General features: G+C 45.0%; 1 protein-coding gene across 2 annotated transcripts in view; it reads right to left on the reverse strand.

Moving 5' to 3' along the window:
- Positions 1-22,474, reverse strand: part of ASIC2 (acid sensing ion channel subunit 2) — a 1,244,893-nt gene that overhangs the window by 26,912 nt on the left and 1,195,507 nt on the right. For both annotated transcript variants that reach the window (XM_075350302.1, XM_075350301.1), the window contains exons 6-7: positions 13,094-13,247; positions 9,788-9,879 (exon numbers count right to left, since the gene is read on the reverse strand). In XM_075350302.1, coding sequence (XP_075206417.1) covers positions 9,788-9,879; positions 13,094-13,247 — 246 coding nt within the window. The remainder of the gene's footprint in view (positions 1-9,787; positions 9,880-13,093; positions 13,248-22,474) is intronic.

A 22,474-nucleotide genomic window follows, 5' to 3' on the forward strand; every position in this document is an offset into this window, starting at 1 on the left:
CGGGCACTAACCTTCGCCTGCAGGGGCCACTTGTTATCCCCCTGATAGCTGCACTCCACTCTAGTACACACCACCGGCTCCGGACTAGTCCCAACTCTTCCACCGTTTCTCATGGGTTTCCTCTGCTTTCTAGCCAAGAGTACTCACTCAGGCTGACTGCCTCGTCTCACTCCCACACTCTGCCCCGTCACCTCAGACCGAGCTTGCTTGCCTCTCACATCTCACTGCACACTGGACTCTGCATTCAGAACCCTTCCTTCCCCACCTAGGCTGCCCTGCCCCTTCCTTCCCTGCCACTGTTACCAGGGGAACCACTGCTCTACACTGGCACCTAGTGGGGAAACAGTTTATGACAGGTAACAGTTTACCATCAACATTTACAATTTGCCACCATACTACTGTGGCGTTTTCAGGGGGGAAAAACCGCTCCTTCACTACCAGGGGTCCGACTACCCCTTACATTCCTCCCCTCTTTAACCTCAGCCTCCTGGCGAGGTTCGTACCTGCAAATCAACACATGTAGGAAAACACAATACTTAAAACACACAGACTGGCACACAAGTTTGGTGCCCGGAGTCCCTCCAGGGAAGCTCCCGGTCTTAGTCGCACATCTGCCCGGAGGCCCTCCTCAGGCGCTCCCGGTCTTAGCTGACCTTCTGCCCGGAGGCTATTTCCAAGCGCTCCCGGTCTTTGGGTGGGCAGAAAACAACAGGACAACAAGATTCCTTCTTAACAGTCACGGATGGAGTCCACGCACAGTTCTGCATTAAGCTCCTCCCGGGTTCAGTACTTTTAACGTTGCTTGAGCTGTAACATTCGCTGGCTCCTAACAGCAAACAGACGTCTCTTCCGGATGACCACCTCTTCACGCTGGGTGGTATGCACGCAGCCATTCGGCCCGCTGGGCCCTCACATGGTCGGAGAGAGACTGTCCAGGTAAGCGGGGTAGCCTACGAAACGGCTCATAACCCGGTGGCTCCGGTACTTCCTTCTCCGGTTCAGGCCCTTCAGCCTCCTGCGGGGGTGAGGGGGTAGCTGGACGGGACCGCAGTGGGCTGCCGACAACAACTACCGGGTGTGACACCATACTCTGATGTATCACCAGTAATGCCGATGCTTCTCTTGGCTTGTCTCCAGCCGTAGGTTCGGCGGCCGCTTTTGGCGCGACCGTCGGGGTACTCTTCAGCCCACAGGCTTCAGCGAGCGCTTGCTTATGCTGAATGCGCCACGCTCTGTTCTCCATTCTGCTTGGTCCAGGTATTGGAGTTTGTTTCTTCTTCCACTGCCGGGGTTGCAATCGCGCCGGGGAAGGTGGAGGCGGTTCTTCTTTTCCCGCTTCTGCCCATACTCCGCCCCCGGCCTCACCCACCAGGTCGGCACAGCGTTTGCGACGCCTCTTCTTTCTTGCGGTGCCGCCCACGTCTCTAGACCTCTGCAGTATCTCGGGGCAAGCACCTCCCCTCTTTGGGCGGTGCACTCCGGGCTTCTTCCTTACAGGCCAGCCCAGCGCTTTTCGTTTGGCGCTCACTTTTCGCGCCTTCACTAAATCCATGAGGACGGCTGCCATCTTGCCGCCATCTTGTGGCCTGTTCAGTACATCAGGCACCACTTGGTCTCTGCTCGGGGTTTCTCTTCTGCGGGCTTGATCCTGCCGACTACGCCAAAATGTAACAGGGGCAGGGGGCGCCTCAGGGGGTGTAGTCGGGTCCCCTCGCCTTGTGGGCCGCAGGCTGAACCCCGGCCCGGCCGTTACTTGCAAAACAGGTGTGTTGTTGGGGCAGAGTGTTGATGCATGGGGCCCATTCATGACAGCGTTCTTTCTGTGCTCTCCAGCTCCTTCTTCACTGTCAGGAAAGAGACAATTGCAGGCAGCAGATAAACCAAACACCGATTTATTAAACAAAGCTTCCATCTTTTTGTTTGCAGCAGGTTTACTTTAGTACGTTACAAGTTACAGGTCCTTTTCTACAAAAACGGTTTCCTTTTCTCTACGGGCACTTTCCTTTGCCTGCAGGGGACATACGTTAACCCCCTAGTAGCTGCGCTCTAACCCGGATTTACTGTAGGGCAGATCCAGCACACACTACCGGCTCTGGATAAGTTCTCACCTCTCCACTTCTTTGTCCGGGCACTAACCTTCGCCTGCAGGGGCCACTTGTTATCCCCCTGATAGCTGCACTCCACTCTAGTACACACCACCGGCTCCGGACTAGTCCCAACTCTTCCACCGTTTCTCATGGGTTTCCTCTGCTTTCTAGCCAAGAGTACTCACTCAGGCTGACTGCCTCGTCTCACTCCCACACTCTGCCCCGTCACCTCAGACCGAGCTTGCTTGCCTCTCACATCTCACTGCACACTGGACTCTGCATTCAGAACCCTTCCTTCCCCACCTAGGCTGCCCTGCCCCTTCCTTCCCTGCCACTGTTACCAGGGGAACCACTGCTCTACACTGGCACCTAGTGGGGAAACAGTTTATGACAGGTAACAGTTTACCATCAACATTTACAATTTGCCACCATACTACTGTGGCGTTTTCAGGGGGGAAAAACCGCTCCTTCACTACCAGGGGTCCGACTACCCCTTACACAGCGATGCACCGTATCGCTGCCCCGCTTCGGCGCTGCCTCCCCGCATCGGCACCTGCACCTATCCCCTACTCACTAACTCCCAACTGGGGCCCCGGGACCAACCGCCTCTACCCACAGAGGGGCCAACACCTCAGCTGCTTCCCGCCATTGGTCCCGGGAACCCCCGTCACCAGCAGCGGTGGTGCCCACCATCACCACAACCCCGTGGGTGGCGTCACAACCAACATCCCACCACCAAACCTTCCCCTTTCACTCGTGGGTGAGGAGGCGCTGCCTCTCCGAACCCCTCTCCGCCCTCGACACTAATACTGCTGTTAGTTGCATGGAGTTGAGGCATATAGGCAGGGATTATAGTTTTATAGTCCTTGCTGCTGCACTGTAAAACCAAAAGTCCCTTGTCAGCGCTACATCTATTCTATTCCCTAATAATTCCACTGTTCATAACCTTCACTGTAGGGATAACTACTGTAGGAGGGATAGGTTTGGATTAGAGGGCTATAGGCAGGGATTATACCCCTACAGTCCTTGCACCGTAAAACCAAAAGTCCCTTGTCAGGGCTGCATCCATTCTATTCTCTATTAATACCACTGTTATCAGCATTCACTGTAGTGATAGAAACTGTAGGGATAGGTTTGGATTAGAAGGCTATAGGCAGGGACTATAGCCTTTACAGTCTTTGCTGCTGCAACCTAAAACCAAAAGTACCTTGACAGGGCTACTTCTATTAGTGTTTCAAGGTCTACTATTTCTTAAGGTGTGCTGTCCCCGACTTACACTGGCACATGTCCCATAACATCACCTGTGCCCTGACCAATGCATTTGTGACGCCGTGGCAAAACCAGGGTGTCACAGAGCCTGCAGAAATCCAGCAAAGTGCAGGCCATTCTCCTCCTTGGTAACCTGATCCCACACCAGTGCAGCAGGACAGACACCTCCCCCCAGGGTAAGAGCAAAACAGAGCAGCAGGGGAGGGGCTGGAGCAGAGTGTGTGGGGAGAGGGAGAGGAGAGGAGTCCGGAGTTGTAGCTCCCGGGCTGCTACAGAAGCGTGCTCCAAAAGGGCCGGGACAGGCTGTTAGTGAGGAAGGGACTTGAGGTGATCGGGGCAGGGTAGTGGCCCGCCAGTATCGAAAGAGATCCCGGATCATTGCAGGGGAGTGGACTCCCCGTTCCTGGACGAGGAAAGAAAAAGAAAGAGTGGAGAAAGAGGCACCTGACTGTAGGGAAAGAACTCCGTACCGAAGGCTGCGGACTCCGGCAGTTTCTAGTTTACCAGTGACTCTGTGTGGTTCAATTGTGAGTACAACAGTGCAATCAGGCACGGCACCCACCGCAGCACTGCACCCTGCAGCACGCTCTCCCCCAAGCGGGGCCCCGGGACCAACCGACCCTACCCACGGAGGGGCCAACACCTCAGCTGCTCCCCGCTATCGCTTCCGGGAACCCCCGTCATCAGCAGCGGTGGTGCCCACCATCACCACAACCCCGTGGGTGGCGTCACAACCGACATCCCACCACCAAACCTTCCCCTTTCACTCGTGGGCGAGGAGGCGCTGCTCGAGCCCCCGGGTCCGGCCCCGTGCTCGAGCCACCGAGGAGCAGAAGCACTGGACCCGAGTGCCAGAGATTCCCCCAGGCAAGCGGCGTTCCCGAAAACCCCTCTCCGCCCGCGACACATTTACTATGCAGGTCCACTTAACCACCGACATGATAACAAGTGCTTGTGGCCAGGGAAGGTACATTTTCTTGAAGAGACACTGGGTGAACCATGTGAAGGCCAGGACCGAGTCGGACCCTGGGATTGCACATCACCAATGCCTAGAATGGAACTCTAAGGGGTACTTTGCACGCTGCGACATCGCAGGCCGATGCTGCGATGCCAAGCGCGATAGTCTCCGCCCCCGTCGCAGCAGCGATTTCCTTGTGATAGCTGCCGTAGCGAACATTATCGCTACTGCAGCTTCACATGGACTCACCTGTCCTGCGACCGTCGCTCTGGCCGGCGACCCGCCTCCTTGTTAAGGGGGCGGGTCGTGCGGCATCATAGCGACGTCACACGCCAGGCGGCCAATCGGAGCGGAGGGGCGGAGATGAGTGGGATGTAAACATCCCGCCCATCTCCTTCCTTCCGCATATCCTACGTAAGCCGCAGTGACGCCGGTAGGAGATGTTCCTCGCTCCTGCGGCTTCACACACAGTGATGTGTGCTGCCGCTGGAGCGAGGAACAATATCGGACTGTCGCGTCAGCGTAATAATGGATTACGCCGACGCTGCACCGATGATACGATTACGACGCTTTTGCGCTCGTTAATCGTATCATCTAGGCTTTACACACTACGATGTCGCATGCGATGCCGGAAGTGCGTCATTTTCAATTTGACCCCACCGACATCGCACCTGCGATGTCGTAGTGTGCGAAGCCCGCCTAATTCCATCAATGTTTTGCCCACCTCCTACACCCATTCCTGCACTAATTCCTCCTCGTCATCCTCCAACTCCAAATTGTTGTCCATATCAGTCACAAACTGGAAGCACTGCAGCACTAGCTCAGCGAAGCGTCAACAGGTTCTGCTGAAACTAATTTATTTAGGTGACAAACACCATGCCGCCACAGAGTTGTGGAGAGCTATAAACAGACCAGACAGATCTGTGGTTCTCACTGCTGAACCTACAACCAGATATAGTTGTGTGTGATAATGGCCGTAACCTGGTGGTGACTTTGAAGCTTGGAAAGCTCGCACATGTACCATGCCTGGCCCATGTGCGCAACTTAGTGGTTCAGTAATTTCTGGAACCCTACCGAGATTTGCCTGAGCTACTTCTGAAGGTACGCCATGTGTGTCCATTTCTGCAAGTCCGCTACAGCTGCCGCTGGAATGCCAGTGCTGCAGCAGCGCTTGCAAGTTGCGGGTTTTTATGTTTTATTGCCAGTTTATAAAAGTGGTGTAATACTGTGACAACATAGTTCCCAGCAGTGACCTGGGAGTCAGAAATGCATCCAGGAGTCTTCCTAGAACAGTCTTGAGCTCTGTTTCCATCTATTTTAGCAATTATCCTGCCCCCAGGCACCCCTCGGCACCCCTCTTAGGGTTTTCTGGAAAAGTGCTAGAGTTTTTCATTGACTTCCATTATACTCATTACTCGAATTGACCTGCTCAATTCGAGTATCGAGCACTCGAGCATTTTATTGCTTGCTCATCACTAAATGCTACCTGTTGAACTGTTAAACTGTTATTATATATATATATATATATATATATATATATATATATATATATTTGCAAATATTTTGTAACAGAATGTAGTGGCAATGTGTGCAACAGTTCATTTTGCAGGAGAAATGCCCCAAGTCTACACATGGTCTAAACATGCCTAGATACGGCACAATTAAATAGCAGGTTTCTGAAGTTCTGAATGCAGAGCATAAAGAGCTTACACACTGAGCTTGCTGCTTCAATTGCTGAATCAAGGGGATAGTGAAGTTAGGGGTACTTTACACTCTGTGATATCGCTAGCAATTGCTATAGAACCAGCCCCTGTCATGGTAACGATATGTGGTGATCGCTGCAGTAGCTAATATTATCGCTACGGCAGTGTCACACGCACATACTTGTTCAGCGACGTCGCTGTGACTGCCGAACAATCCCTCCCTCAAGGGGGCGTTCGGTGTCACCGCGACGTCACTAAGCAGCCGGCCAATAGAAGCGGAGGGGCGAAGATGAGCGGGACATAACATCCCGCCCACCTCCTTCCTTCCTCATTGCCGGTGGAGGCAGGTAAGGAGATGTTCATCGCTCCTGCGGTGTCACACATAGCGATGTGTGATGCCGCAGGAATGACGAACAACATCGTACCGGCAGCAGCAACGACATTAAGGAAATGAGCAACCTGTCAACGATCATCGTTTTTGAGCGATTTTGCGATCGTTGATCGTCGCTCATTAGTGCTACACGCTTCGATGTCGCTACCGGCGCCGGATGTGCGTCACTAACGACATGACCCCGACGATATATAGGTAGCTATGTCGCAGCGTGTAAAGTACCTCTTAGTATTAGTATGTCTGTCCATACCTCCAGGATGAGCACAGAGAGATACATTTTTCAGTGTAGCCTTCCAGAAGCATAGATAGCCTTTTAGAGGAGCTGACTACCAGAATTAAGGGAGAAGACCATGCAGAAAATGTATGAAAGATAGATCGCTGGAAAGTAAAGGGTGAGTGACGTTTGCCAATTGTTGTGCGACTCCAGGTACCAATTAGGGCCATAGAGGAGCAAGTAAGAAACCCCAGACTACACTGACGTTAATGTTGTCTGCCCCAGAAGGAAGAGATCAGCTTTTCTGGATGAGTGAGCCGCAATTAAAGAGTGAGGGTGAAGATTGCTACCATGAGGGGTGGGGGCACAGTATCTTATTGTTAGGTGTGAAGACCTTGCCAAAAGTGTGAAGGGTATCCACCTTAAGAGAAGTTTAGTCAAAACAGAGGGAAGCATAGATGAGATATTCTTGACTGTGAAAATTGACACACAAGTAGCATCTGAATGTTGAGATCTGATTGTGAAAATTAATTACATCAGAGATGACAAAAAAATGAATGTATGTACCTTGGGAGGAACTGTGCTATGGTAGGAAAGTGATTGGGCAGAACAAGTGTCTAAGTTGCTAGACAGGTGCTGTATTGTAAGGTAGCGAATGAAGTGCTGCTGAAGTGCTTGACAATGAGACATCGCAAGTACTGTATGAGCAAAGTGTTGCCTATGAACTAGCTGTTCTGCCTTGATAACAACTAAGAAGCTAAATCATACCACCCCCCCTACGAACACCATCTCACACATACACACATTGGTGTCCTAAGCAAAAAAAAACAAAACAAATCTCTGTTAAGCTGGTGACCATTAATTATTCTTAAACTTGCTTGAATTTAAATAATAAAATAAGTTACACTCACTGTCACCGATCCTCCATAGTTCCTGTTCCAAAGGATACCCAAAACTAGCTAGTCTCTTGTTTCTGGTTTGGTCTAGGTACACTAGAAATAGACGCTCATCTAGGGACGCACTAACCATGCATTTTATGACTATTTCTAAACCAGGACCAGTATGCAAACACCAATATTACCAAGTGTAAGCATTGGAATGGAACCTGAGGGGGATCAGTTCAGGATGAGTATCACTTCTTGTTTTATTGTTTGTTTTTTTTCATTTGGTTTTGGGTTTTTTCTTTGACCCTGGATAAACTTGTAGGTAGGGATCTAATCATGAGTGTCTGTCAACCATAAACACCTTCTTCTCATGAAACTCCCTAAAACTTAATGTGGACAAAACCGAACTAATCATCTTTCCTCTATCCCACGCAACTCCACTACCAGATCTATCTATCATAATAAATTACATCACTTTCTACTGTACTAGAAGTTCGCTGCCTCAGAGTAATCCTTGACTCTGTCTTTCAAACAATAAATCAAAAATAATTCCAGAATTCATCCATTCCTCTATCCTCAATCTACTAAAATCCTAGTGTATGCCTACATCATCTCTCACCTTCACTACTGCAATATCCTCCTTCGTGGTCTCCTGCTAACACTCTTGCAACTCTTCAGTCCGTCCTTAATCCTGCTGCCCGATTAAGCCACCTCTCTCCTCACTATTCCTCTGCCTCTCCATTCTGTAAATCTCTTCATTGGCTCCCAATTTCTCAAAGGATGCTGTTTAAATTACTATCACTGATATACAAAGTTTCTGATAAGCCAGATCAGTTACCCACACTTTGCACTGACGAGGGGCAATCACCCCAAAACACCGTGTCTGCAAATTGGGATTCTGATCTGGCATATATCCTAGGTCATAAGAAAAGGCTTGGTAAAAGGCCACTTTTGACTTTTAGGATTGCTACTTCCAATAGGTGGCACTAGAGTTTGTCTCCTTTCCTGGAAAGACAATTTGAATAATTCCCAGAGGGGCATTGCAGCTATAAGTCCCCTCACCACTGACAGCCAGACTGGTTTGTCAGGTCTCCGTAAGGAGAATAGTCTTCCCCCTTGATCCCCACAAAGCTTCTCATAAGCCAGATCAGTTATCCACACTTTGCACTGAAGAGAGGCTATCACCCCGAAACACTGTGTCTGCAAATTGGGATTCCGATCTGGCATATATCCTAGGTCATATGAAAAGGCTTGTTAAAAGGCCACTTTTGACTTTTAGGATTGCTACTTCCAATAGGTGGCGCTAGAGTTTGTCTCCTTTCCTGGAGAGACAATTTGTATCACTGATCTACAAAGCTATCCATAATCTGTCGCCTTCATATATCTCTGAACTATCATGTAATCTTCGGTCCTTCCAAGACATTCTTCTCTCCTCCACACTTGTACATTCCACACTCAATCGCATCGCCTCCAAGAATTCTCCCAAGCATCCCCTTCTACTTGAATTCTGTGCCCCAACACATCCGACTGTCTCCAACATTCAGGACCTTCAGACAGAAGTTGAAAATTCATTTCTTCAAGAAAGCTTACAGCCTGCATGGACCCCACTGTCACTATCACTGGAGCTGCTGCGACCCACCCACTATCCTGTGTTTCAATCTGTCATTCTTATTTTGTTCATTGTAATTTTATGTTTGTATTTTGTATGGAAACCTCCTCACATGTAAGGAACCATGAAATCAATTGAGCTCTAAAAATAATAATAATGACACATAGAAACAAAAAATAATTGTAAAGCATTTTAGTACATTTTCTATCTAGCATCCAGTAATTCAGAAAATCTGATGTTCTCTGCCCAAAGTGCCAAGATCATCGGATAAAACAAGATGCAGAGCACACAATGTAAGGTTCTTCTGAGTAAGAAAGGATGCTATATTTAATGCATGCTCTCAATTTTCATTTTATTGCATTATATATGGTCCTAAGGACAATCGGATAACTTTTAGGGTATGCCAGATATAGAGAATCTTACTGAATAAACAGATATACAGAAGTAGCTCTTTGTCATCGGGGAGAAGTGTGTTTATGCCGACAATCTACAAAATAATTCCTAATAGATTAAATATTGCCCTGTTATGCCGTATTATATTCTACGTAGGCGTATAGCTGAATTAAGGATGTTGTATTGGTTGAGATCTTTTTACTCTTGTCACTAATTGTCTATCCGCATGGTTTGCATGCTTCTGTTCACCTGGTAATGGCATGTACAGAATAAACTCACCAAGCAGCCCGGCCACCTCATAGGCTTTCCTCTGTTCTATGGTTTCATAGTTCAAAGCTTCGAAGAAAACATCCAGGACAAGTATATTCTCCCTGTCAAAAGATGGAAAACAGTGGCTTTTTATTTAGAAGTAAAACCACCCTGTTGCTATTCTTCTGACCAAACCCATGGCGAAAAATGGCGACCTCAGCTGTCAATGTTAAGGGTTTTTGTCAACACCTTCACACAGATCTCTAGCTCAGGCTGTGTTTACACGGAGAGGTTATTGTGCATGAGTGAGCGGTCATAAGAACGTTAGTTTCAAGATAATCTTTCTGGGTAAACAAGCTACCGATCACTAGATGAATGAGCAAAACTCTCACTCAACGATTAAATGATTATTTTTGTGGAGCACAAAAGATCATCGTTCTCAGTGGTGCGCCGAAACTGGACTCACACTGCCAATAACAATGACAACCTGGGTGTACTGAGCATACTATTACAGATCACTCAGTGCGTATTGTTCACTTTGTCCTGCTGTGAAAACTGGCTATTAAACTGATTGCCAATCAATAAGTTTATCAATAGCTGGTTCGGTCCGTGTATAGAGGCCTAAGGTTTCCTTCACTTGCTGCAAAATGCCCTCAACCTGTACTTAACATACCAAGATAAGTGGCTTGTTGTCTGTCACCCCCTTTGAGATCTGACGCAATATCCCTGGTTGCTCTTTTGTGGCTACTCAACTCTATTCACTCATTCCTTAGTAATCAAGCCTGTCTTATTACATCTCTGTAAGGCCACGTGCACACATTGAGTATTTGGTGAGTATTTTACCTCAGTATTTGTAAGGCCACGTGCACACATCGAGCATTTGGTCAGCATTTTACCTCAGTATTTGTACGTTAAAAACAGGAGGGGAACAATCTGAGGAAAAGTATAATAGAAACTCCTGACCACTTATTCATTTTATATCCACTTCTGGTTTTCGCTTATAAATACTGAGGTAAAAAACTCACCAAATACTTAGTGTGTGCACGTGACCTAAAGGGTGCTTTACACGCTGTGACATCGCTAACGATATATCGTCGGGGTCACGTCATTAGTGACGCACATCCGGCGCCGTTAGCGACATCGCAGTGTGTGACACCAATGAGCGACGATCAACGAGCACACAACTGAAAAATCGTTGCTCGTTGACACGTCGTTCATTTCCTTAATATCGTTGCTGCTGCAGGTACGATGTTGTTCGTCACTCCTGAGGCAGCACACATCGCTATGTGTGACACCGCACGAACGACAAACATCTCCTTACCTGCGTCCACCGGCAATGAGGAAGGAAGGAGGTGGGCGGCATGTTCCGGCCGCTCATCTCCGCCCCTCCTCTGCTATTGGACGGCTGCTGTGTGACGTCGCTGTAATGCCGCACGAACCGCCCCCTTAGAAAGGAGGCAGATTGCCGGCCAGAGTGACGTCGCAGGGAAGGTAAGTCCATGTGACGGGTGTTAGCGATGTTGTGCGCCTCGGGCAGCGATTTGCCCGTTGATTTAAAGTACCCTTTAATCACTAGAACTTGTACTTGTTAGGCTAAGATACCAGGCAACATGTGTCACGCGACACTAAAATCACAGAGGAACATTGCAACATTGGATGTAATGATTTCCTATGTTGTTGTGTTGCAGCCTGTGAGAAACTACGAATACAACACAGACACATATGTTTCTAAATGTGTTGGATTTTCTGTAACTAGTTGAAAGGCACTCGTGACACACTTAGTCATAAACTTCATTGCATGTCACACGTGTCTGCAACCTGGCTGTTTTATATATAGCAAAATCAGAGCTCTAATATAGTCACTCGATAGGAAGTTACAAGTTGCATAAATACGTTTATCATGCATATCAGAGAATTGCAATTTGTTGTTGCGTGGCACTGTGTAGCCCTTGCCTTTAAGCGCCATTCCAACTTTCTTTTTTAATTTAATCTCTGGAGTGGTGCTTCTAATCTAATTTTTCTGTTCTGGTTTTATATTCACCCTCTGGCATCTTCATCTGTTATCAGCGCCGCTCCAGTCGATCTCAGGTAGTTTTTGTGACCTGCTGGCTTCTACGGTGTTTCATGTAGCAAGTCGGACGTTTCTACTCAATCCAGGTCTATGAGAGCCTCATTCTAGTCTTGTTCTGCCTGTCATAGACTAGGATTGAGAGTTTGTGATGTAACTTCTGACTCCCAGTGAGTCAGAAGCTGCAGTCGCAAAATAGTGTGTGGGATTGGAGCGATACCGAAAAAAGTGAAGATAAGTATAATACTAAAGGGAGGGATATTAGGTTGAAAGCACCACTTCAGTGATGGGAAAGAAAAAACAATGAAGTGGTACTTTAATGTAATGTAATATCTTGAAAGCAATCAGTTCAACTAAAAACCGATGAGTTGTATAGAGGCCTTATCCAAAGCAATCAATAGTTTTTAAGTAGGAGGCTAACTAGAAGAACTTTTTTGTTAGGATTGAAATCACCATGAAGATCAATAATCACACATGTATAGCCTAGAGATGAGCGGATTGATCTGTAGAAATTCAAGGTCAAGGCAAATTTCCAGAAACGCGTGGTTTCACAAGATTTCAAACGTTTTTAAATTCTATTCATAGTTCAAAGAAACCCCCAAACCCTTGCTCGGTACCATTTCTTACACTGCTGAAGCTTCAGATAGTGGCTTAATGTCTTTTACGTGGCTGCACGGGTCTCCTCTTCATGCTATGCAGCTACCATCCAGCGAATATCATACCTTGTACTGGGACATCATAGATCAGTCATTCCCCCGTCATCTTCCATCTCCAGAGTCACTGGGTAAGTCTTTTTCTTCTGTAGTGGGTAAGGTCTTATGGTTAACAGAGTCATCTGTCTCTTATCTCCCCATGTATATTTTCTGAGCCATTACAAAATTTCCAATATTGAGATTACTGAAAATGTATTCACCACAAATCAATTTTTTAGGGAAAATTTGGTGAAGTTGTCAAACTTGAATTTCAAAAGATCTGCTCATCTCTGATATACACATATTTTCCACTATTTTAGCCTGTTAGTATGTGGATATTAATGTTGATGGTGAGTTGAATCAACACATGGTCTTCGGATAGTATTACACATGACAGAAAATAGAAGCGGACATGTTATTAGTCTCAGTAGTGCAGCCTAGAACTTCAAGCAATCATATCTCATGTTTATTAATGTGCACTAGATGATCCTTTATAAAAGGTAGATTCCCTGATAGATTTCATTATCAGTCTTACTATTGCTTCATCATCGCCTCGCATTTATCACAAATACGTACGAAATGTACTTCTCTGACTTGTTGAACTTCTTCTCCAAGTACTTGGCAGATGTCTTGCTAGGGATTTTCACCATGGACAGCTCCTTGTTGTATCTGGTAAGATTACAGGGTATTGTGCACATACAAAATCCTCCATCCTTCTCTGTAAGTAAACCTTCAAACACAGGGAAAGATTGATTACCGGAAATTGATTTCTACCTCTTGGCTGCGCACGTGTTTGTAAGAGAATTTGTGTAAATGAAAAATCAAGGAAACCTGTACGATGGAATGAGAGCATGACAACTGTAATGGCTGTGTGTTGGATGGAGGGAGGACACTGCCGGGTGGTGACGCGTAGATTATTGAATTATTCAGTAGATTTGTTTCACACTAGTTTAGAGTAGGCGGCAGAGAAGTTGGCACATCATAGTTATCATGGTTTTAAAGGGATCATGTGTTATCTTCTGATGGAAAATAATAAACTAGTACAAATCTATGATTCCCATTACTGCTGCTTTTGTAGATTTAATTTTATGACCATCAAAGGTTTACTTTACTGTACAAGTATATACATGGAGGTAATCTTCCATCGTAAATCTAACTGCTCATGCATATGGCTGCCCTACGCTTGTATGCATTTTAGTAAGAACCTTCTGCTAAGGCTACTAAACCATCACCATGCTGTTGTGTACCTGGGAATAACTTTCAAAAAAAGCCAGTTTCAAAACTGGATTTTTAGATAGTCAAAGAATTTGTACATTACTGAGATGGCTATATTCACCTGCAGGTTTTTAAAACACCCATTCCTTGAAGTGGAGCTCTCTGTCCACCTACAGGAGACCAGGAGAACTTACCTCTTGGGAATGATGGTCATTAGAGATGAGCAATCCTGAGGGTCAGTTTTCAAACCGAACACCAACTTAAAAAATCAAGGTTCGGGTTCGGAGTTCGGAAGCTTTACGTGAGAACGTCACTCGCATGAAAAACGCTGTGCTCAGGTACGCTTGGTGCTCAGCCCTGTGTGAGCCTCTTCCAGTGTTTGAATGGCTTGCACTGGGGCAACATCAGCACGATTAGATGTAGTGTACACCCCAAAAAACATTTTTGAAAAAACCTGCCCACCATCCCTCGCAAGTGATCTGCTTATGGTGGCTGTATGTGGGCGAAGACTCAAATTGCCAATCAGTGGCTTGTTTCATGGTTTGGGTCAAGCTCAAACCAGTGGAGGCTTGGCCCATTTGCTGCCTGTGGAAACACTGATCTCTAATGGTCATCACAGTTGCTGAATCTGTACTTTCCTGATGTTTAGTCCCATCTACTTTTAGTTGTGCTGACCTTGGCTTCATCTTTTCCTGCTGTCACTGGACTCCTTTCAGTAATTTATAAATTACTTTAGTATCTAATGCTGAATTGGCCAATTTTTAACATAGGTTTGTCTGGAACTCTACAAACATAGATAAAATTCAAAAGTTTATGTTTCAGGATTTGTGTATGGTTTGCAATGCCTGGATCAACCAGTTCTTCTAACCCAAACTAACAATCTCATCAATGCCTATGAGACCTATCACAGCTTCTTTTTTAGGTAGAAATAATTAAATCAAGTCTTGAAATTAAAGGAGTTTTCCACTTGCTGACGTCTGACCTCTATTAGTCAGCGCCATGTGAAAATAACAAAATTAGATAGTACTCACTTTTCCCAGGTCCAGCGATGGCTCTCTGCCCCTATTCCCGTCTCTGTTTATTGGCTAGCAAATGATTTGGCTTGCACTCTATAGGCAAATGTAGAGGTGGAGGTAAAGACGGGTGGAACACTAAGCAGGAGATAAATCGTATTCTCCGCACAATCTTAGATAGATGCAAATAAAACTTTTTATAGTAATATACTGTTTCCATAATAGAGGCATATTTTTTTAAGAAGGCGAGCAAACATGAATAACGTTTCGACTTTCCCGAGTCTTTTTCACGTAATCACAACATACTGTAAGTGTCATCTGGCAGCGTCGTCTGACATTATGCCAGATGACGCTGTATTGCATCTTTCGCACATCTCCTTCTGTTTCTCTTCTCAGCTGTATCACAGCTTACTCACACTCACCTACTTGTGCTGCAACTACGTGAGGAAGACTCGGGAGAGGCAAAACGTTATTTAATTTTGGTTGCTTGCATAAAAAATACGCTTGCTTCTCTATTGTGGAAACAGTGTATCAAAATAAAAAAGTTTTATCCTCCTTTATAGCTGGATCCTTCCTGCCCAGACATGTAGGTTTTTAACTCAGATAAAAGCATTTAAGTTAAGGTCCCGGTATATTGAGATCACCTTGCCGCTGGTTACCGGGCTCACAAGAATTAGTCAATACATAAGTTAATTATCTTTTTTCAAATTTTCCTATAGTAGTAATGCAATAACAGAGTTCCCTTATTCATTTTTAGGATTCTAGAGTGCAGCTGTATCTATTTTGCATTAAACATAATGTTGGCCAATAGAGCCAAGACATCTATAAGTGGAAATGCCCTTTAAGGTCTCATGCCTGTACACATCTGATCAGCGGTACATGGATCATGTATGGTGCCACATGAAGTCCATACACTGTGGTATAGTGCCTTCATGAGCTACCATATTGGGAAGAATAGTTTGGTAGTACAGCATACAATGGATTATGAACCAATCTCTTTTCTCTAACAGACTTGTACAGAAAGAAACTTCTTTGTGGCCTCATATTAGATTTTGAGGTGCATAGCACTACAGTATGAACCCATAGCAAGCTTTGTATGTGAGACAGCTCTGTGTGCACAAGGCCATAAGTGTAAAACATCATTGTGATGAGGATGACAGGTTAATGCAGATGATCCTCGCTCGTTATCTGTCATCACAACGGTTATTCTTTTATGTAAAATGAGCTAATTGTGGAATGGTAAATTTATGCTCCATCTGAAGGAAGATAAAGGAAGAAAAGAGACGTAATCTATCGATCAAAGGTTGAGAAAGTCAAGCTCTTTGTTTCTCACTTTATTGAATGATCAGATATAATTAAATTCTCAGAAGCTGCGTTGAAAAGACGCACTAATAATTAGAACGATGAATGAGGAAAAAACTGATTTAGGACAGAAATAATTGCATCCTAATTACGGAGTTGTATTAAAATAATAAACCTCAAGAAAGGCAGGCCGATTTACATGAGCGAGCGAGATGAACTACAGACGGAGGTGTTAATGACTGGAATCACATAATCAGGTTGTGTGTCATATGTTGGGTTATTAGCACCAAGAATAGATTACATCAGATTGGCATTGTGTAAGGGTTAAGACACCATTACTTATATCCATGCTCGATAGGTCAGATGCATGTGAGCCATACATATTAAATACCTTTCTTCCCAGTATATGAATAGCTAATGGATGATTGCAGTGCCTTGAAGGAACATCACAAGGCGGCACTGTATTATACTGGAGTGAAACATACCGCATATATCTGCTCTAAGTGCCACTCAGAAATAAAGCCTAGCACCATGCTTTAGGGATAAAGAGAATTAATTACATAAATCTTAGATGGCAGCCACTTGGTCCTACAAAATTTGCCAAATTAAATGAGGTGTCATTTTTAAAAGTCTGTTGGTACTGTATATGTAGTGAACCAGTGTCAGACTGGGGCGGCAGGGGCCCACCAGTAACATGGGGTCCACTGATCAACTACATGCAAATATTTCATACATTTACCTACGCGTCTATATAATAATATACTGTGTAGTCTGTAAAATAAATGATGAGGTGCCTCCTTTGTCTGTACATATTAAAACAAGTGTACTGTGCCAACTACTGATCATGTTTGGAGGTAAATGATGTACTACTGCACAGGGGCCCACCGGAGGATCCTCCTGTTCTCTGGTGGGCCAGTCCGAGCCTGTAGTGAGCGTCAGAGGAGTGTGGATCCGGCAGCAGGGACCAAGACTGATTCCAAGAACTCGATAATGATGATTTTGTTCCAAGTGTAGTCTGCACATACAAGGCACTATCACTGTCTACTTAAAGGGATTTCCAGGCTTAAAGGGGCTTCCCCATGCACAAAGTTAATTTTAAAGTTCATTTTAATCATTAGATCTTGGAATAACAATATTTTCCACAATTGAATGTATTTTAGAAGTGTTCCTGTGATGAGATAATCTTTTATATATATATATATATATATATATACATATACATATACATATATATATATATACATATATATATATATATATGTGTATGTGCCTCTGCTATGTACTGTGTAATGGCCGTGTCTGGCCGTACAGGGACATGATCATGATCATAACACATCTACTCGGCAGGGGAGGACACAAAAAAGTATAAAGACATTACAGCAGGGGATAATAGCTGATTCTTTTTGTGAGGTAAAACATTTCCCCATAGCATAGAGGGTTAATCCAGCTCAGCAGTGGAGGACAATCAGCATGCACGGATCAGCGCTCTGAATCACAGGTAACCATAAATGAGAGAAGAGATCCAGCTTCCAAATTGTCCTTAAAAATCTTTAAATTCTTTATTCATTTAAAATCCATAAGAAAAGTGGACATGGACATACATCAAAATATAATGAAATAGAGCCAGAGGGACAAGGCAAACGGCAACGTGTTTCGAACACGGTCTGTGTTCTTTGTCAAGCCTGAAAATGTACCCATAAGTTATATAAGTCTACTCCAGCCAATCAGGTATGAAATGGACTAAATCAGTAGAAACACACAATATACATGTTATCAATACAGGCAAAAGGAAAAAATAGTTTTATATATTTGTATAGTCGTACAATTTTTTATTTATATGTTGACTGTATGTTTTATTTTTCTCTTTGATCCCTTTGCCTGTATTGATAACACATGTATTATGTGTTTCTACTGATTAAGTCGATTCCATACCGGATTGGCTGGAGTGGACTTATATACCTTAAGGGTCAATTTTCCCATCAGGCTTGAGAAAGAACACAGACCGTGTTCAAAATGCGTTGCCGTTTCCCTTGTCTGTCTGGCTCTATTTTATTACATTTTGATGTATGTCCATGTCCATTTTTCTTCTGGATTTTAAATGAATAAAGAATTCAAAGTTTTTTAAGGACAATTCGGAAGCTGCATCTCTTCTCTCGTTTAATACATTTCCTCTCCGTTTTTTAAGAAATGTTTTACTTACTTTAAGAGAGAATAATTTGTGATCCCATGCTGTAATGTCTGTATACTTTTTTACTTCTTCCCCAGCCCAGAAAATGTGGTATGAGGAGAGGGACACATTTATAAGATTATCTCAGCAAAGGAAAAAAAAAATTAAAACACACACAGATGATCATCTGTCTTAGGTATAGGTCATCAATATCAGATTGTGATACCTGGGGCCCCTACAGTTCAGCTGTTGTCAGCAGTGATAACAGATGAATGTAAACAGTGAACAGACCTGAGCACTACAGCTTCAATCACTAAGTAATAGCTATTTCTGGGTCCTGCAAGTTAGTTTTTATTGAAGCATTAGGGCTGAGCTGCAGTCAGGGCTGCCAACAGGAATTTCAGGGCACCATACTGGCAAAATTTTTGGGCCCCCTTGAGACTCCGCCCAGGTTCCCCTTCCAGCTCCGCCTCCATCCCGCGCACATTCCACAGTCCCAACGCCCACTCTTGGAAAAACTCCTGCATATGTGAGTACACTGGCTGCATATACTCTCTCTCTCTCTCTATATATATATATATATTTATAATAGAGGCTACTGCGGGCTGCATACTCAATAGAGGCTGCATACACAAGAGTCCATGGGCTGTATATACAATAAAGGCTGCAGGCTGTGTACACAATAGAGGCTGTGAGCTGTAAACACAATAGAGACTGTGGGCTATATATTCAATAAGAACTGTGGGTTACATACTCAATAAAGGCTGTGCACTGCATACACAATAGAGGTTGCATACACAATAGAGTCTGCTGGCTGTATACACAATAGAGACTGTGGGCTGTATACACAATAGAAGCTGCATATACAACAGAGGCTGCATACAAGAGTCTGTGGGCGGTATACTCAATAGAGGCTGCGTACACAAGAGTCTGAGGGCTATATGTACAATAAAGGCTGCATATACAATAGGGGTTGTATACACAATAGAGACTGTGGGCTGTATACACAATAGAGGCTGTGTACACAAGAGTCTGAGGGTTGTATATACAATAGAGACTAGATACAAAATAGAGACCTTGGGCTGTATGCTGAATAGAGGCTGCATATACAATAGAGGCTATATACACAAAAGATGCTGCGGGCTGTATACACAATAGAGGCTGTATACACAATAGAGGCCGTGGGCTATATAAACAATAGAGGCTGCATATATAAAAGAGGATGTGGGCTGTATATAGCGTACACACAGCACCATACCGTGTACACAGATCCACACTATACACAGACACACTGTAATACAGGATATAGTGTGGACCTGTCTATACAGTATGTTGATGTGTATATAAGCCAGGAACAGGAAGACAGATACACACAGATCATACTCACCATCCTGGCGCGCTCGGCGGTGATTGGAGGATCCTCTTCTTCAGGAGAGCTCTTGTTTGTACTGCGCATGACATCCTATTTAGCGCATGCACAGTACAAGCCTCATGAAGAAAGGAGGGTCGACCGGCTGCGTCTGCTGTCACTGAAGATATCAAACGGAGTAGGGCATAGTAGGGCCTAGTGAAAAGGTGATGAGCGGGGACCAAATATTAATTAAGTGTAAAGTAATTACCCCGGGCCCCATACAGCAGTAATGGTTGTAATGCCATGTTGGTGGCCCTGGCTGCAGTACCTGGGATCCTTTCACCATTTACATCTGGCTGAAAACAATTGATAAGTGGGGGTGTTGGGTGTTGATCCCTCATTTATCTGATGTCAACTACCTGCCCTAAGTATAGGTTTTCAATATCTTAAGCCCTAAAATCTTTTTATATCACCACTCCAGTAATTTTTTTTATTCTACTGCAGGAGGAGTGCATTAAATCTAAGTCCCCTGCCCCCCGTCTTGTACTCACCTTCCAGCATCTTCATCTGTTTTTACCGACACTCACAACTCAATGTAAGTCTATGGAGAATCGTTCTGGCTCTCATAGACTCGTATTGAGCGCTTGTGATGTAACTTGTTACTTCTGTACAGTCAGACATTATGGGTACAATATGGCATGGAAGGACTGTAGCAATGTTGAAAAAAGATGAAAACGCTGGAGGGTGAGCCCAGAGGCAATGGACTAAGGGCGGCTTTGCACGTTGCAACATCGCACGTGCGATGTCGGTGGGGTCAAATCGAAAGTGACGCACATCCGGCGTCACTTTCGACATCGTTGTGTGTAAATCCTAGATGATACGATTAACGAGCGCAAAAGCGTCGTTATCGTATCATCGGTGCAGGCTACGACTTTTTCATAATTACACTGCCGCGACAGGTCCGATGTTGTTCCTCGTTCCTGCGGCAGCACACATTGCTGTGTGTAAAGCCGCAGGAGCGAGGAACATCTCCTTACCTGCCGCCGGCAGCTATACGGAAGGAAGGAAGTGGCCGGGATGTTTACATCCTGCTCATCTCCGCCCCTCCGTCGCTATTGGTCGCCTGCCGTGTGACGTTGCTATGACGCCGCGCGACCCGCCCCCTTAGGAAGGAGGCGGGTCGCCGGCCAGAGCGACGGTCGCAGGGCAGGTGAGTGCATGTGAAGCTGGCGTAGCGATAATTTTTGCTACGCCAGCTATCACAAGATATCGTACCTGCGATGGGGGCGGGGACTATCGCGTGCGACATCGCAGCATCGGCTTGCGATGTCGCAACATGCAAAGCCCGCCTTAGATTTAAAACACCATTCCAGTGCTGAAAAAAAAGACTGAAGTGGTGCTTTAAATGTATAGAGACTATGAACTGTATGTGCAGCGTACACTTAGAACCAGAACACCTCTTTAAAGGCAATCCTGCAAGTAAATATACTTTTCCATAACTCTCATCATTTCCAAAGTTCATGTTCAGTCTCCAGCAGTTTTTTATGTGTTTTACTGAGCCAAAGACATAAGTAGACTCAAGAAATGAGAAATATAAAGGAAGGACGTAAGTTGGGTTCACATCTAACTTGGAAGTATGTGAAACTAACCCAAAGAGTGCACTTGGAACTTCATGTTTTTGGAATAAACAGAAACTTGGAAAGATCACAGATGATTTGTGGAAGCCCTGCACCTGATAGTGTATATAAGCTGTGGTGAAGTTTTGTGGTGACATCTGTGGTGAAGTTTGGAGTGAAGTCTGTAGTGAAGGTGAAGTCTGTAGTGAAGGCTGTGGTAAAGATTTGTGGTGATGTCTGTGGCGAAGTCTGTGGTGAAGGCTCCGGTGAAGGCTGTGGTGAAGGTGAAGTCTGTAGTGAAGGCTGTGGTAAAGATTTGTGGTGATGTCTGTGTCGAAGTCTGTAGTGAAGGCTGCGGTGAAGCCTGTGGTGATGTCTATGGTGAAGTTAGGGGTGAAGTCTGCAGTGAAGTCTGTTGTGATGTTTGTGGTGACGTCTGTGGTAAAGTATGTGGTGATATACAGTGCTGGCCAAAAGTATTGGCACCCCTGCAATTCTGTCAGATAATACGCAGTTTCTTCCTGAAAATGATTGCAATAACAAATGCTTTGGTATTATTATCTTCATTTAATTTGTCTTCAATGAAAAAAAGAAAAAAAATTGTCATAAAGCCAAATTGGATATAATTCCACACGAAACATAAAAAAGGGGTGGACAAAAGTATTGTCACTGTTTAAAAAATCATGTGATGCTTCTCTAATTTGTGTAATTAACAGCAACTGTAACTTACCCGTGGCACCTAACAGGTGTTGGCAATAACTAAATCACACTTGCAGCCAGTTGACATAGATTAAAGTTGACTCAACCTCTGTCCTGTGTCCTTGTGTGTATCACATTGAGCATGGAGAAAAGAAAGAAGACCATAGAACTGTCTGAGGACTTGAGAATGCAAGTTGTGAGGAAGCATGAGCAATCTCAAAACTACAAGTCCATCTCCAAAGATCTGAAAGTTCCTGTGTCTACGGTGTGCAGTGTCATCAAGAAGTTTAAAGCCCATGGCACTGTGGCTAACCTCCCTAAATGTGGAAGGAAAAGAAAAATTGACGAGAGATTTCAACGCAAGATTGTGCGGATGGTGGATAAAGAACCTCGACTAACATCCAAACAAGTTCAAGCTGCCCTGCAGTCTGAGGGTACAACAGTGTCAACCCGTACTATCCGTCGGCGTCTGAATGAAAAGGGACTGTATGGTAGGATACCCAGGAAGACCCCACTTCTTACCCCGAGACATAAAAAAGCCAGGCTGCGTTTGCCAAAACTTACCTGAGAAAGCCTAAAACGTTTTGGAAGAAT

This window comes from Anomaloglossus baeobatrachus, chromosome 5 (genome assembly GCF_048569485.1).
Source record: "Anomaloglossus baeobatrachus isolate aAnoBae1 chromosome 5, aAnoBae1.hap1, whole genome shotgun sequence".
Lineage (NCBI taxonomy): Eukaryota > Metazoa > Chordata > Amphibia > Anura > Aromobatidae > Anomaloglossus > Anomaloglossus baeobatrachus.